The sequence below is a fragment of the Nerophis ophidion genome, linkage group LG13, assembly GCF_033978795.1.
Source record: "Nerophis ophidion isolate RoL-2023_Sa linkage group LG13, RoL_Noph_v1.0, whole genome shotgun sequence".
Lineage (NCBI taxonomy): Eukaryota > Metazoa > Chordata > Actinopteri > Syngnathiformes > Syngnathidae > Nerophis > Nerophis ophidion.
This window is the reverse complement of record NC_084623.1, coordinates 34,175,016-34,193,385: the sequence shown is the minus strand read 5'-3', so window position 1 is coordinate 34,193,385 and position 18,370 is coordinate 34,175,016. Positions and strand designations below refer to the sequence as shown.

General features: G+C 39.4%; 1 protein-coding gene across 4 annotated transcripts in view; it reads right to left on the bottom strand.

Annotated features, from left to right (window-relative positions):
* The window catches only part of LOC133564478 (unconventional myosin-Ic-like), a 134,537-nt gene that overhangs the window by 49,538 nt on the left and 66,629 nt on the right, over window positions 1–18,370 (bottom strand). For all 4 annotated transcript variants that reach the window (XM_061918821.1, XM_061918824.1, XM_061918822.1 and 1 more), the window contains 3 exons: window positions 14,153–14,308; window positions 7,497–7,612; window positions 2,111–2,309 (listed from right to left, as the gene is read on the bottom strand). In XM_061918821.1, coding sequence (XP_061774805.1) covers window positions 2,111–2,309; window positions 7,497–7,612; window positions 14,153–14,308 — 471 coding nt within the window. The remainder of the gene's footprint in view (window positions 1–2,110; window positions 2,310–7,496; window positions 7,613–14,152; window positions 14,309–18,370) is intronic.

Genomic DNA, 18,370 nt, shown 5'->3' with positions numbered 1-18,370 from the left:
CAAAAAGCGCCAGCAATACATTTACATCTTGTGACCTGAGTTTTAACCAAGTATTAGCGATACTGTTTTTACAAGCGTTTAGGCAGACAAATAGTTCATAGCCACACCGTGTTACAGAAAGCTAACTAGTTTGTGCAGCTGCAGCGTTGACATACTGAGCGGCTGCTCATGATCGCCTGTTAGCTGGTGAAAGATAAGTTTTGATTATAAACTATGCCTCTCACCTGGATAGAAAAAGCTTGTAGACACAAATCGAGACGTTGGTCATCTGTGACTTTAAACATACCAAGAGATGGCGAGAAAGACACAAAAAGACGCAGGTTTGTGGCACCGGCTTTTTTTCTTTAACCCTCCGCAAGGTTTATGATTAATTCTTCTTCAAAATACCGGTAGATAGATTTATTTTGAACATCCATAAGTTCGCATCCAAGTGATAGCGGACATTGTACAGTAAATGTGTTTTCTCTCATGAAGTCTGCCATGATTAGTAGTGTTGTTGTTGTCGAACGAAAAAGTTACCATGCGCTGCCAAATGCACTGCCCTATGATTAAAATGAGCAAAGTATGTAAATAGTACATGTCATCATGAATGTGGGTCAGCATGGTGGAATAGGGGTTAGTGTGACAGGCACCGTTTGGAAACAAGATATGTAAATAAATACTTACAAAATCTTTCGTACCAGTATATATCTGCACCTCATAGTCAGATGGGGCCAATACATGTAAACATATTTATTATCTTTTCTAAAATTTCATAGATGCTGCTTAAATATTGGTGCACTCTATAGCCCGGAAAACACGGTGTTTACAAGTTAGAAAGCATTCAAAAAAAGAAAAACATATGTGTGCTTATCTAACATAGGTATTGTGAATCATAGGCAAAATTCCAGAAAAAGGGCAGTTCTCCTTAAATTACTTAATGTACATGGTTATATACATGTACTATACATACATGTTTAACAGTTGTTGTCGTCATGCAATTAAAAAAAAAATTAATACAGTTTTTATAAAGCATATTCTAAATGTTGTTGGCCTCAATTAATACGTATTATATGTATAACAGTGTAGTATCTGTCATGTTGTAGCCATGAACAAATATTCTTTTGGCATGACTTATGTTTCACACAGCGCTAATACTGGCACTACTCTAGCTTAACCGGGAAAATCTCAAAATCACCAAATTTAGGCAGAACAACTTTTTTATGTAATTAAACTTCAACCCCTTCCTCATCAATTTCAAACGACTTTGATCTTTGATATCAATAACACAGCTTTGGCTTGAGCGATGTTGAATGTCAACGCAGACATGGATTTCTAACATCAAAGCGAAATATTATAACTGTGAGTATCTAGTTGACCAAGTTTTTGCAGATCAATAGTTGACCAAATTTTTGCAGATCAATACATGCCGGTAGTTTTATAAATGGAAGCTCATTTCTAATTTAAAGGAATTAGCCGGAATGGACAAAGCTTGAAAGATCCTCCAGGGTGCCGGTGAGTGCTGTAATCTACAATAGAACAAACTCACGACTAATATATTGGGTCAAACGAGTGTGAAGGTGACTATGGGAATTATTTCATTTTTTGAGGGCTATAATAAAGTTAGAAAAAAATATTTAGAAGGTTGTAACCCCTTTTTTTTGCTCCAAATATGAAAACAATTTGATTTATGAAAACTAATTTTACTTTGTGGTAATCCATTTATCATGTTTATGTCTGGCCCTTAATTGACTGCAATAAAAAAGGGAAAACTGGAAAAAATATATTTTTAAGATTTTTAGGTACTTGAAAGATTTACACGTGCAAAAGATTTGTTATCATTGTTGTCAAGAAATACAACAAAATTACAGCAGCAGTACTCTTGGATTAAAGTATATTAGATAAAAGTATAAAACATATGAAAACAGTTCATAATCATATAATTAATAAAAAAATGTGTACAGTTCAAGGAATCCGTATGTCCCTTGCTATTTTGTATTTCGCCAACCGCTTATTCTGAAGTGAATCAGCCAGTCAGAGGGAAGTGGATTTAAATGGTTCCCCCTGTACAGTGCACACAAACACGCACGCACACAATCATTGTGTCTCAAACACCTCTCTCATGTCTCACCTCGAGCACAGGGTTGGACTGCAGTAGTCGGTCTTTGATAGTCTGCACCTGATCACTGGCTGGACAGGTAATTGCATAGTACTGCAGGATCTTTTTTGATGCCTCCGTCTTCCCAGCTCCACTCTCCCCAGAAATTAGGATGCACTGGTCCTTTCTCTCTGTCCTCATAGAACGGTATGAGTTGTCTGCCACTGCATAGCTAAAAGATTGGAGGCAGAGATGAGACAATGTAGCATTTCATGTTTGTTCTGCAAAATATGAGTAGAAATGGGTGTGGAATTTGGGACTTTTATAGGTACCGACCTAATTCTGACGAGTTCACGTAATATCTAAGGGTACCATATTTAGACACCTTTGTTGCATATGACGCCACACCCGGTTGCAGACTTGTCACCGGTTCAAGCACTTTGCAGGCCAAGAGACCTCTAGGTAATGTTGCAATTTTCCATGCCAACAAAATAAGCATGCCTGATAAAATGCGCTCAGAAGTAAGGCTCCACTAGGGCTGGGCGATATGGCTTTTTTTAATATCTCGATATTTTTAGGCCATGTCACGATACACGATATATATCTCGATGTTTTGCCTTAGCCTTGAATGTACACTTGATGCATATAATCACAGCAGTATGATGATTCTATGTGTCTACATTAAAACATTCTTGTTCACACTGCATTAATATATGCTAATTTTAAACTTTCATGCAGAGAGGGAAAATCCCAACTAAGTCAATTCATCAAAACTGTATTTATAAAACAGTTATTAAGCAGTGGCACAGACATTCATGTCATTTCAAAGCAGAAAGTGCAAGTGAAGTGAAGTGAATTATATTTATATAGCGCTTTTTCTCTAGTGACTCAAAGCGCTTTACATAGTGAAACCCAATATCTAAGTTACAATTAAACCAGTGTGGGTGGCACTTGGAGCAGGTGGGTAAAGTGTCTTGCCCAAGGACACAACGGCAGTGACTAAGATGGCGGAAGCGGGGATCGTACCTGCAACCCTTAAGTTGCTGGCACGGCCACTCTACCAACCGAGCTATACCGCCAAGATTGTCAGAGACATTTGAAAACAAGCTATTAGTGGACTTTTGTGCATGATTTCACTAAGATGACATCAAAACAACACTAAAAGTGCACTTTTTGTACAGAACGCCACTACAATAGTTTAAAACAAATAAAGTGCACTTTTGTACATGATGTCACACAATATATTTCAATAACTGTCAAATAAAAATGAGCTGCATAATAGGAAATCAAATCCTTCGCTATGTGGGTGGTTCCTGCGGACATTATGTCCTTCTGTTGTTGACTATTTTTTTCATGTGGAAATGGTTGCTTCTGCATTTTGTTGGTGTGGCACCGAACGGAGATGTTAACATGTGAAGTTTCAAGCACTTATCATTCTCTAGCAGGTGACTTTTCAAATGATGCCAAAAATTAGCAGTGCAGCCAGTTTTTGGAGCAACGCTTTTGCCCCACACTTTATTAGTTACGGTTGTCTGTTGCAAATATCCCCGCTTGAAGCCAAACCACCGCCAGACGATGGACCCCGTGCTGTTTTCCTTGGGAATGAATTCTTCATTTGTTACCAGATTCGCACCTTTTTTCTCTCATATTACCACTACCACCACTCTGCTAGCACCACAGCTAACGTTACCCATGCAGCTATCTCTCTGCTCGGCGAGGGCGTGTGACGTTATGCGCCCGTCATTATGTGACGTATGTAAGAAGGTGCGCTTGTTTAAGTCTCTGTGAAAAGGAGAGACAAGAAAGAGTGGGAAACGCCTGTAGTGTAATGCCCGCAGCTAAAAGCAACTGCCTGAGAATGTATACTTGAATAATCACTATATAGTCATTTTCTATATTGCACAGAGACAAACCCGCGATATATCGAGTTCATCGATATATCGCCCAGCCCGAGGCTCCACTTTTCAAAATGCACTAGCTGAATGAAAATTTACACTGGATATGCCATATACATGCTACTAATTAGCATTAGCAATTTTACATTGTAATTTTATTACCTCTAAATATGGTAATCAACTAAGATGCACATGCTGTATAATCAAACAGCGAGTGTGTAAAAAGTAATAAACTTACAGGTAAACACTTTGTAGGGCTCAATAAAAGACAAGATTGGCATATTTGACCTAATGCCAATATACTACTTCATGGCTATGGCAACACACACAAGACAAACTGAAATGAATGCATACTTGCAAATGAGACTCAGAAGTGTAATAAAACAACATATAACTGAACTGCACAGTTATACTGATCAGCTCAGGGTTAAATGGTAAATTACAATTTTTTTATTATCACTAAACAAATTCACACTGATTACCACATGAATTACACACTATAGTACTAAAATATGGCACAGTTGATTACCGGTATTGATTCCCTAGTACCGAAATTGGTAATGCATCATCTCTACATAGAAAGATTACATAATGTCATGGTAAAAACAATCATTGTGTGATATTTTATTTTATTTGGATAAAAAATAAACAAATATTGCATGTGATGTACAGTAAATGTCTTACTTGGAGTCGCCCCGATAATTGGTAGCCGTTAAACTACTTGTGAGGGAAGTAATTGGATCATTTAAGTAACACGTCTTTTTAAACGTGTTACTTTTATTTTTGCCGTCAGGGGCCAAAATAAAAATGGGCCAATGTGACGCAGGTCAAACAACGATTTTAATCATACAGCAGCACCATGAGTGAGTATAACTCCACACCACCAACATAAAGCTAGTAAAGATCATCACATTCAAAAGATGGCAGCTAGATCGCCTTGCGGACATGCATTACACTCATTACCAAGGAGTGGATGATAAAAACTGGACAGAGAATGATCAATTATGAGGAATTATAAACAAACAAGTCTATTAATATTTAAAAATAGCTGTCATAAAAATATAAAATAGCTCAAATGTACATTGCTGTAGGTGGGTTAGAGTGAACAATTTAAGCGCTTTGTGCTCATGCTGTAAAGCAGGGGTCCTTACGGGCACCAGGTAGCCCGTAAGGACCAGATGAGTCGCCCGCTGGCCTGTTCTAAAAATAGCTCAAATAGCAGCACTTACCAGTGAGCTGCCTCTATTTTTTATATTTTATTTATTTACTAGCAAGCTGGTCTCGCTTTGCTTGACATTTTTAATTCTAAGAGAGACAAAACTCAAATAGAATTTGAAAATCCAAACAAATATTTTAAAGACTTGGTCTTCACTTGTTGGAATAAATTCATTTATTTTTTTACTTTGCTTCTTATAACTTCAGAAAGACAATTTTACAGAATAAAAATACAACCTTAAAAATTATTTTAGGATTTTCAAACACATATACCTTTTTACCTTTCAAATTCCTTCCTCTTCTATTTAAATCAATGTTCAAATATATTTTTATTTATTGTAAAGAATAAAAAATACATTTTAATTTATTTCTTCATTTTAGCTTCTGTTTTCTCAACAAAGAATATTTGTGAAATATTTCTTCAAACTTATCATGATTAAAATTCCCCAAAAATATTCTGGCAAATCTAGAAAATCTGAAGAATCAAATTTAAATCTTATTTCAAAGTCTTTTGAATTTATTTTCAATCAATCAATCAATCAATGTTTACTTATATAGCCCTAAATCACTAGTGTCTCAAAGGGCTGCACAAACCACCACGACATCCTCGGTAGGCCCACATAAGGGCAAGTTTTTAAAATTTTAAAATTTTTGTTCTGGAAAATCTAGAAGAAATAATGATTTGTCTTTGTTAAAAATATAGCTTGGTCCAATTTGTTATATATTATAACAAAGTGCAGATTGGATTTTAAATTGTTTAAAACATGTCATCAAAATTCTAAAATCATTCTTGATCAGGAAAAATTACTAATGATGTTCCATAAATTCTTTTTTTAATTTTTTCAAAAAGATCCGAATTAGGTAGTTTTTCTCTTAATTTTTTTCGGTTGAATTCTGACTTTTGAAGAGTCGAAATTGAAGATAAACTATGTTTCAAAATTAAATTTTCATTTTTTCCGTGTTTTCTCCTCTTTTAAACCGTTCAATTAAGTATTTTTTTCATCATTTATTCTCTACAGAAAACCTTCCGTAAAAGGAAAAAAATGTACAACGGAATGACAGACAGAAATACCCTTTTTTTTTATATATATATAGATTTATTTATTAAAGGTAAATGTATCCCTTCGCATTAATCAGTACCCAAGAAGTAGCTCTTGGTTTCAAAAAGGTTGGTGACCCCTGCTGTAAAGGGTCTGTCACAAACTTCTCCAGAGTCACTGTAAACAAACAGCGTAGATCGCGTTGGACTTCCCCACAAGATTCCGTGAGGAGCGAAAAAAAACATAGCGGTTCAACACATCCAACCTTATTAGCCACCTGAAATGCCAGCATCACTACAACATTGTTTTGAAAACAAAAATGCCTGCTGCTAAAGAAGCACTATATGCACTGACTGGCAAGGACAGTATGTCCATCTGCACAATCACATCGTATGTATCAAAAAGGCAGTAAAATGAATGCATAATCACCATTTAGTCCTTAATGGGGAACAACTGATATAAGTTACAGTATCATTTAACATTGATCCGATCTTACCTGCACTGATCTGTTGTTTCAGCTTGTTCAGACATATGGGACATTTGACTAAATGTGAGAAGATTGGGCCACAGCCACTTCAAGGCTAAGGGTTATTCTGAAGAATTTACTCTGAGGGGTTTAAATCGCTCACCAGTATCATCATTTGCTTACATTTCTTTCCACACCTTCCCGCCCCACTACTTGACAAATTACATTTTTTTTATCCCCTTCCACTCAGGGGTAGCAAACTTTTGGCCTTGCTCTTAAGCGATGTAGTAAAAAAACACATGGGAAAGAGAGCTTGCTAGTGAGAGAATATTTGGTTATGTTGCCGCAAGTCTCCATTAAGAAAATGTCTGTTTAAGTTGCCGCAAGTCTCCATTAAGAAAATGTCTGTTTAATCGCTGACCTAATGGGCCATGAGAGAAGTTCCCTGAGCATTCCTGTGGCAACCTTTCAAATAAACACCACCTTATGGCATGACATCTTCCAAACTTTAAGGAGACACTGAGTGTGTCAAATAGTGAGCACCAGGCAGTCTGGACACAGCTTGACAAAATTTACAAGTTGGGTTCAAAAGTTACGTCATCGTTGAGGGAAAAGCTGCATAATTCTTCAACAGACCTATTTTAGAAAGTAGTGGAAAACCAGAGTTATACTGAAGCACTGTTTAGTGTGAATGATGCCATCATGTAAAGCCAATGTACAAAACCTTATTAAAAACTGGCAGACATACATTTACATTTATTTTGGAATGCATTACGATTGTTATTTATAAATTTCATACTTACATGTGTGGTGAGACTTCGTAGAAGTTGACCCCACGGTACCGCTCCATATGGTTCTTTGTGTAGATCTCCAAATCTTTGTACGGGTTAACTGACACCAGCACAGAGCCAATGTAAGTCTGATTTTTAAAAAAAGGAAAGATACAGTCACCTTTCAACGTGCAATGTTTTCGGGGTTATTATTCTTCACTTCAGAACTAAAAGTAGGCCTTTACTTGTCAATGAAACTACAATGGAAATAATTTAGATGTCGTTCAGTAAGCAAAACTCGCTTACTGATTGCTTGCACAGCAGAGACTGAGGAGATAATAAAGGATTGTGATCGAGGCTAATTTTCCTCCATTTGTGCAAAAGTGTAATATATATATATATATATATATATATATATATATATATATATATATATATATATACATATATATGTATATATATATATATATATATATATATATTTGCATTAACTGCAAGCAAAAAAAAATTGTGCCGTTAAAAGGAAATTAGCTTTAAGTCATTACTATCGCGTCAACTTTGAAGACCCTAATTTTGACATAACTATACATTTGTTTTTGCAAAAAAATAAGAGTGATGATGATGTCAACAAAACTAGAAAACATAAGGACATAAACGACAGGTGTCCAAACTTTTTCCACTGAGGGCCACACAAGTAAAAATTAAACCATGCGGTGGCCGTTTAGATATTTTAAATTTTTAAACCATAAGAAAATATATGGATTCTTTTTTTTTTACCTTTAGGACTCCCAGGGACCGTAGAGGGTCTCCGTCAATAACTTGTTAAAAATAAGTCAAATTATTATTTTCATTTTTTATGTAACGCTTACAGTAAATCCCTATATCAACTTCAGGTTGATATAAAGTTAAAAAAAAAAAGGATTTATGCCTTTTCAGTCAAAGACAACTATGTTTTTTATAGTAAAACTGAAATATGCAGTATTTCCCCCATTGCCCAAAACATTCAGAAAGCAATGTTTGATCTGAACTAATTGGAGCCCAAAAAAGATCAATAATGCAAGACACCATTGATTTAAATGTATTATTATTTCTGAGTAATCACAGTGAAAGAATAAATAAAATCCCACTAAATATCTTTGGGATCCAAAAGGTCCCCCACTCATAAGTGATACATTTTTATTATTATTTGTTTTACTTTCAACACTTAAGTTACAAGATCAACTTCAGATATGTCTGTCGATTTTACGTTTGAACTATTATTTTGTTGGTTTTATGCTCTTTTGTCACAGAAAACCTTGTTTTTATATGGCAACCACACAGTATATGCACATAATATTGTCCACATAAAACATGATAAAGTGATATATTTGAAGTAATTGGAGCCTTAAATAGGTCAATAATTCATCATAAAAAAATACATATTTAACTTTTTTTTTTTTTCTAGCATTGGCAATAAGAGCAAAATAAAGAAAAACTAAAGAAAAACAAACACCCTGCATGGCAGCTTTGAGTCAACATTGCAACTTTTCCCTGTTGGATTTCACCTCATTGTACTTTTTTTTAGTGTTTTTATTTTTTATTTTTGCAATAGCATTTCCAGAATGTGTGGCGGGCCACGAAACAATTAACTGTGGGCCGCAAATGGCCCCCGGGACGCACTTTGGACAACCCTGACATAAACAGAAAACTTTTATTTTACCACTTCTAAAACTTTATTTAAACAAAATTGTCAACCATGTATATTGACCATGATCACAGACTGCACGATACAGACATGCCCACAGACATGTCCACAGTCTTTGGAGCTTCAAAAGTGGGCTACGCGCACTGCACATATCGATACAGTTAAATGCACCATCATGTGAATATTTGTGCCAGTGGAGGCCTCAATAGTTGGGTGTTATGCTTTATTTTGTTTTAAGCGAGCGTTTACACAACCAGGTAAAAACATTTTTTTACATCCATCCACCGATCCATCCATCTTCTTCCGCTTATCCGAGGTCGGGTCGCGGGGGCAGCAACCTAAGCAGGGAAGCCCAGACTTCCTTCTCCCATCCACTTCGTCCAGCTCGTCCCGGGAGATCCCGAGGCGTTCCCAGGCCAGCCGGGAGACAAAGTCTTCCCAACGTGTCCTGGGTCTTCCCCGTGGCCTCCTACCGGTTGAACGTGCCCTAAACACCTCCCTATGGAGGCATTCGGGTGGCATCCTGATCAGATGCCACCCGGCTTTACTTTGAGCTCCTTTCGGATGGCAGAGCTTCTCACCCTAAGGGAGAGCCCCACCACCCGGCGGAGGAAACTAATTTCGGCCGCTTGTACCCGTGATCTTGTCCTTTCGGTCATAACCCAAAGCTCATGACAATAGGTGAGGATGGGAACGTAGATCGACCGGTAAATTGACAGCTTTGCCTTTCGGCTCAGCTCCTTCTTCACCACAACGGATCGATACAGCGTCCGCATTACTGAAGATGCCGCACCGATCCGCCTGTCGATCTCACGATCCACTCTTCCCTCACTCGTGAAAAAGACTCCTAGGTACTTGAACTCCTCCACTTGGGGCAGGGTCTCCTCCCCGACTCGGAGATGGCACTCCACTCTTTTCCGGGTGAGAACCATGGATTCGGACTTGGAGGTGCTGATTCTCATCCCAGTCGCTTTACACTCTGCTGCGAACCAATCCAGTGAGAGCTGGAGATCCTGGCCAGATGAAGCCACCAGGACAACATCATCTGCAAAAAGAAGAGACCTAATCCTGCAGCCACCAAACCGGGTCCCCTCAATGCTCTGACTGCGCCTAGAAACTCTGTCCATAAAAGTTATGAACAGAGTCGGTGACAAAGGGCAGCCTTGGCGGAGTCCAACCCTCACTGACTTACTGCCGGCAATGCGGACCAAGCTCTGACACTGATCGTACAGGGAACAGATCGCCACAATCAGACAGTCCGATACCCCATACTCTCTGAGCACTCCCCACAGAACTTATCGAGGGACACGGTCGAATGCCTTCTCCAAGTCCACAAAGCACGTGTAGACTGGTTGGGCAATTTCCCATGCACCCTCAAGGACCATGCCGAGAGTATACAGCTGGTCCACAGTTCCACGACCAGGACGAAAACCACACTGTTCCTCCTGAATCCGAGGTTCGACTATCCGGCGTAGCCTTCTCTCCAGTACACCTGAATAGACCTTACCGGGAAGGCTGAGGAGTATGATCCCACGATAGTTGGAATTTACCCTCCGGTTCCCCTTCTTAAAGAGAGGAACCACGACCCCGGTCTGCCAATCCAGAGGTACCGCCCCCGCGATGTCCACGTGATGCTGCAGAGTCTTGTCAACCAAGACATCCCCATAGCATTGAGAGCCTTAAGGAACTCCGGGCGGAGCTTTTTAACTACCTCAGCAATCTCAGCCCCAGAAATGGGGGAGCCCACCACAGATTCCCCAGGCACTGCTTCCTCAAAGGAAGACGTGTTGGTGGGATTGAGGAGGTCTTAGAAGTATTTCCTCCACCGATCCACAACATCCGCAGTCGAGGTCAGCAGAACACCATCCGCACCATACACGGTGTTGACAGTGCACTGCTTCCCCTTCCTGAGGCGGCGGACGGTGGTCCAGAATCGCTTCAAAGCCGTCCAGAAGTCGTTTTCCATGACTTCCGCAAACTCCTCACAAGTCCGAGTTTTTGCTGAAGCCGCACACCGCTTGGCCTGTCGGTACCTGACCGCTGCCTCCGGAGTCCTATGAGCCAAAAGAACCCGATAGGACTCCTTCTTCAGCTTGACGGCATCCCTCACCGCCGGTGTCCACCAACGGGTTCTAGGATTACAGTCACGACAGGCACCCACTATCTTGCAGCCACAGCTCCAGTCAGCCGCCTCGACAATAGAGGTGCGGAACATGGTCCACTCGGACTCAATGTACAGCACCTCCCTCGTGACATGTTCAAAGTTCTTCCGGAGGAGGGAATTGAAACTCTCTCTGACAGGAGACTCTGCCAGACGTCCCCAGCAGACCCTCACAATGCGTTTGGGCCTGCCAGGTCTGTCCGGCATCCTCCCCCACCATCGCAGCCAACTCACCACCAGGTGGTAATCGGTAGAAAGCTCCGCCCCTCTCTTCACCTGAGTGTCCAAAACGTGAGGCCGCAAATCCGATGACACAACTACAAAGTCGATCATGGAACTGCGGCCTAGGGGGTCCTGATGCCAAGTGCACATATGGACACCCTTATGTTTGAACATGGTGTTTGTTATGGACAATCTGTGATGAGCACTAAAGTCCAATAACAAAACACCACTCGGGTTCAGATCCGGGCGGCCATTCTTCCCAATCACGCCTCTCGAGATTTCACTGTCGTTGCCAACATGAGCATTGAAGTCCCCCAGTAGAACAAGGGAATCCCCCGGGGGAGCACTTTCCAGTGCTCCCTCAAGTGTACCCAAAAAGGGTGGGTACTCTGGACTGCTGTTTGGTGAGGAAGCACAAACAACAGTCAGGACCCGTCCCCCCACCTGAAGGCAGAGGGAGGCTACCCTTTCGTCCACTGGGTTGAACTCCAATGTGCAGGCTTTGAGTCGGGGGGCAACGAGAATTGCCACCCCAGTCCGTCGCCTCCCACTGCTGGCAACGCCATGTTAACTACAATGTTAACTACAATGTTCTCAAAATGGTCCCTGTTCCCATGCACCTTCACAAACAACTATAATTGTACTGTATGGATCCAGGTTAGACTGTCAGTATTACAAACAAAGCTGGAGGTGAGTCAGGTTACATACATAACATGACCACAGCAGACATATATTGTACATGATAATTCCATATGTCTGACACAGATTAATATCGGTCCTTGATCAGTCTTTGGTTGCGCCACAGTTTCTCTTTCACTTTGCCCCTGCCCTATCATTGCATACCTTTAGTCAGAGACTGACAAAATTGGGGTGGGCGAAAGAGTATACTTGGCATAACCCACATGTCCTCTGCTTCTTCCTACTCCTTTTTTGGATATTTGGATTGTGCAAATATAAACATTTGATGAGACATGTGACTGAAAACAATTAAACTACGACCTACATTCTGTACAAAAGATACGGGCATCTAGATCAACAATATTATTTGCCCATGTTGCTAGACAGGACAGGTTCAAGACAAGTAAAGTAAAAAACTATTATTACAGTGATCAGGAAATAATTGGGCAAAACATCTGATTTTTTCTCCTGTCAATGACCCCTAGGAGATATACCAAGAACATTTTACTGGGGAGATTTATGTCCAACTGAATTGTTAAGGGGGAACTGCACTTTTTTTTTAATTCTGTCGTCATTCACAATCTATATGTAAGACCAAAACACATATGTTTTATTTTTTTATTTCATTCTTACTCATAAATAAATGCGAGCTTATAATGAACCCAATGCGAGTCGCTATATTCTGCCTACAAAGCGTATTAAAAAAACTTCCAAATACTTTCAGCTCTGTATTATATAGACACTGTAAATAAGTGTGGCTGATATATGTATGTTTTGTATCTAACGGCCAAAGTTCAACAAATAGTTATCCAAAGACATTGAAAAGGTGTGTTGTCTGTGTTATGGCGCCATTTTTTGGACGAGTTTGCTCATTGCAGGTGCTGCGAGGTGAATTTTTACAGTATTTCCTAAACGTATGGATTCTTCATTCATCATTTCAACCAACATTTGTAAGTTTTACAAAACTATTCATTCATGCTAAACAGTCCCATGTGTAATGTGTCTGTAGACACATTACACATGCAGAGAAAAAAGGAGGGTGAAAAAAGCATATTTTTGGATCTTTTTCACCATTTCCAATTCTTAATTGGCTGTCTAAGTGTACCAACTTCTTAGTTTATGTCCACATAATGTTACTATCCAGGTGAGATGCATGAATTTTAACCTAGAATTAACGTTCACGACTTCTAAGGGGTAAAAAGCAGCTTACCAGCTGATGTCAACACAGCAGCATAAGAGAGTTGCATCGCTCTGATCAATGCGCCGCTAAATGTATAATAGGTCTGTAATGTTGGTGCTTACAGAGACAATATCGCTAATACTAATGTTATTAGGTCACAAAATGTAAATGGAGTATTGTTGCCGCTTTTTGGATGGTTATTTATTGGGTTTCATGGTCGAAATAGACGCAATGACGTCATGGCTCTCATTGGCTCCCTTGTAAGCAGACTTTTATTTACGTTTATTAAGAGTTAGAATGGATGAAAAACAAGCATATGTGTTCTTGTCCCTCATAATGATTGTGAATTACAGGCAGAATCTAAAAAAAAAAAATGCAGTTCGCCTTTAAACCAACTTACGTGACTGGAGAATATACATTTCATTGACCAATTCAAACTCGACCCAGAAGAAGCATTGAATGACTGCTTTTATGAAATAATAGTATGATAATGGATTCCTGAAAAAAACAATTGTCACCCAAGAACAGCTGTTTGGTAACGTCACGGACAAAACTATACGTTAACATAGTAAAGTTGGTGAATTCACTTGGAAAAAATATGTTTTTTTTCCCATTTAGTACACTGAACTAAGCATTGTGCAGGTATTTATTTTTTACAAACACCAAGTAAAGGTAATATCTGTAAAGCTATTTGACTGATTGTTGTTCTGCAGTTTGACTTTGTTATTAAACACAAAAATGCTCATTTAACCGTATTAACTTACATAGATGAGGTTCTCTTTGAAGCGTTTGCGTAGGTTCTCAATGAAAGCGGCTTCGCTTGTGTAGTTTTCCAGCAGGACAAAGTCCTGCACACCCACTCGATCTCTTGCTGTCAGGGCCGACTCCATCATAGCCCGCACCCCGTCAGTACCCACCACCTGAAGGACGATAGGGAGGGAATCGACAGGGTGAGGAATTTATTTAATAACCGATGCTATGCAACATGTCATCAGTTAATCTGTGCTTGTTCTATGAGAGCAGAGAAACAATTGCAGACACAATTGATGTCAAACACACAATCAATACAAATTACAGTATAGAAAAAGAATGAGGACTTCTGAAGAACTTTAAATTTAAACCATAAATCAACAAAGCTTAAAAGGCAAGTGGCTGAAATCAGAGGACAGAGCATCTATCAATTCAAACACATTTTACAGGAATCCAAGAAGATTCAAGACTTCATAGACTTATAAAAAAAAGTTATGCACTTCTTCCAATGTTTTGTTAACAACTAAAGGGATTTAATTTTGTGAAGAAAAAGAAAGGACGGAAGCCAATGTCAAAACAATGTTATCCTGTCGTGCTCAAGAAACTCAACTTAATTGTAAACAACTACAAATACACAATAAAAACAAACATCGAGAAAAGCATGAAATAAACATTAATCACTCACATGATTAAGCTCATCAAAGCGTCTATCCGTCAGCCTATATTTTAAAAGTAAATCTTGAGTTTTATACAAACGTTTGCGAATGCTGTCTACGTCCATGTTTAGCATGTAACAAGCCGTACTAGCGTTGAACCAGGTTTAAGACTGGAGGAATAACTCAGTGACAGCCTATAGAAGAACATGGCTTGTCAACACACACACACGCACACAAAAACATTAAAGTACAGCAGGTGTTGTTGTGCTAAGTGGAAAAGTAGTCATTGTCCCTAAGGAGAGTCCACAGACAAGAAAGCTGAGGAACAGAAGGCTAGACAAATGAAAAAACCTATTAATTAATACTGCAGGATGAAATAAGGGGTACAAAAAAACAAGTGTTGTACAGAACATTAGAAGAAGGTAGTGAGAGGGAAATTGTGAAGAGGAATATCAACCAACACCACTGGATTACAACTACACTTATACTGAAATTTCATGCAAAAGCACGTTCAACACATGACAGAACCCATTCGATCACATAGTCACTTATTTTGCACGTTATGATCCATCTGGACGATGCTTGATCCTGTCTTTCAAAGGAGAGCTGTTTGTACTGTATGTAGCAACAGTAATATGATATATGCACAACATTATTGGGTGCTAAAGACAAAATTACAAAACGAAAAATCGGACAGGGATGAAGGATTTGGAGTTGAATCAAAAAATAAGTGATGTTAAATGTTTGTCCTGATATTTTTGTCCACATAAGTGTGACACGTGTTGGCCATAACCCTCTCCAAGCCATGATAATGTTGTTGCAGCTGGAATCTGGAGTTTGTAGCTCATTTATTTTACTAGCGGTTTCATGTAGAGAGGTTTTCTTCAGCTTGTCACAATGTTGACTACAACATTTGTACATGATGCCTACATGCACACAATTGCATCAAGTCATTACCAATGAAATATACAATAATAATATACTTAGATGAACTCTTTGTATAAGTGTAATTCTCTTGTCCAACGTATATATTTGTTTCAAGCTACGAGTTGTGTAGTGTTAGAATTAATATTTCTTAATGTATGTACAGTGAATGTCATTTTCTGTTTATCAGAACAGCCAAAATTAGGGGTGTTCTGGTGGGGATCTTTCATGGTGCAAACTCAAAACATTTACAGTGGGAAAAAATCCAGAAATATTTACAAAGCGCACAAGATCTGCAAATAAAACTCGTAAAAAATACAAGCAGTACGTCAATTTCTCTATGCCAACTCCCAACTCCGCCCAGACTCAGCGGAGAAATCATCCTTTAAATCTCCTTGTAGTCGCTCCATCAGGCATACCAATAACATAGTAAACGGGTACTATGATAACACTGTACATTAATGGCCTGATATACTAATGTTTTGCGTGTATTAAAACAAGTGCAAACTTGATAGCACACACAAAGCTGATCTACTAACCAAGTGCACAGAGGATTGCAGCAATCCATTGAGCGTGTCTGTCTTTATGAATTTGTAAAATACATGCTGATCATCAGAAAGCCCACAATACTAGGAGGAAAAAAAATAAATATTATTTAGCACACTAAATATTATTTAGCACACACAGTGTGATCTATTAAGGCTGAAACTGTTCTGTGGCTGCTGTTTGGTGTATGTCAAGAAGAGGAAAAAAAATATATATTATTTAGCACACTAAATATTATTTAGCACACACAGTGTGATCTATTAAGGCTGAAACTGTTCTGTGGCTGCTGTTTGGTGTATGTCAAGAAAGGACGCTCAAACTGGCAGTTGTGCAGAAATAGCTGAGAGAAAAGAGGCGATCGCGTTGCAGCTGCATCCTACATATGCTTGTCAACATATAAGGACTGTCAAAATTTAAAAAATACTTGACATAGCTCTTCAGCTATGTCAAGTAGAAGAAGGGGATGGCGTGGCGAAGTTGGGAGAGTGGCCATGCCAGCAATCAGAGGGTTACTGGTTCAATCCCCACCTTCTACCATCCTACTGACGTCCATTGTGTCCCTGGGCAAGAGACTTCACCCTGGGTCCTGGTTAGCGCCTTGCATGGCAGCTCCCGCTATCAGTGTGTGAATGTACGGGTGAATGTGGAAATACTGTCAAAGCGCTTAGGGCTCCTTAAAAAGGGGTAGAAAAGCGCTATACAAGTACAACCATTTACCATTTACCATTCAGAAATATAATTGAGTAATTGGGCTTATGGAAACATATTCAATTACGTGTTTGGTGTCTGCTGGCGTTTTTTAATGCTGTTTGTTTTTTCCTATAAAAGATATATTAACACATACAGTATCCTATATGATAATAACTTCTTACAATAGGCATTTTATTGTGTCGGAATCATCGCAATAGTGCATCATCTTCCGCTGTAAGATTGGATTCCATTGTATATGGCTGCACTGCAGAACAGCGTTTAAAATGGCCATATAAGTGGTACATAATAGTCTGCCGTAGGGCTGGGCGATATATCGAATAAACTCGATATATCGCGGGTTTGTCTCTGTGCGATATAGAAAATGACTATATTGTGATATTCGAGTATACGTTCTCACGCAGTTGCTTTTAGCTGCAGGCATTAAACTGCAAGCGTTTCTCACTCTTTCTTGTCTCTGCTTCTCACAGACAGATAAAACAAGCGCACTTTCTTACATACGTCACATACTGTGACGCGTGCAACGTCACACGCCCTTGCGGAGCAGAGAGGTAGCGGCATGGTAACATTAGCTGTAGTCCTCGCGGTGCGAGTGGTCAGACGAGAGAGAGAAGGTGCGAATCTGGTAACAAATGAAGAAATAATTAATTCCCAAGAAAAACAGCACGGGATCTATCCTCCGGCGGTGGTTTGGCTTCAAGCGAGAATATATTGAACAATTATGCGGCAAAAGCGTTGCTACAAAAAGTAGCAGCCCTGCTATTTTGTAGCATCATTTGAAAAGTCAACTGCTCGAGAATGAAGAGTGCTTGAAACTCTGTATGCCAACACCTCTGGCCGGTGCCACACCAACAAAATGCCGAAGCAACTATTTCCACAACAACACCATATGAAAAAAATAGTCAATCAATCAATCAATCAATGTTTACTTATATAGCCCTAAATCACTAGTGTCTCAAAGGGCTGCACAAACTACCACGACATCCTCGGTAGGCCCACATAAGGGCAAGGAAAACTCACACCCAGTGGGACATCGGTGACAATAATGACCCAGTGGGACGTCGGTGACAATAATGACTATGAGAACCTTAGAGAGGAGGAAAGCAATGGATGTCGAGCGGGTCTAACATGATACTGTGAAAGTTCAATCCACAATGGATCCAACACAGTCGCGAGAGTCCAGTCCAAGGAGATAACGTCCGCAGGAACCTACCACATAGCGAAGGACATACACTATTTGATTATCTATTATGCAGCTCATTTTTATTTCACAGTTATTGAAATATCTTGTGGGACCATGCACAAAAGTGCACTTTATTTGTTTTAAACTATTGTAGTGGCGTTCTGTACAAAAAGTGCAGTTTAATTTAGTGTTCTTTTGATAAGTCATCTTAGTGA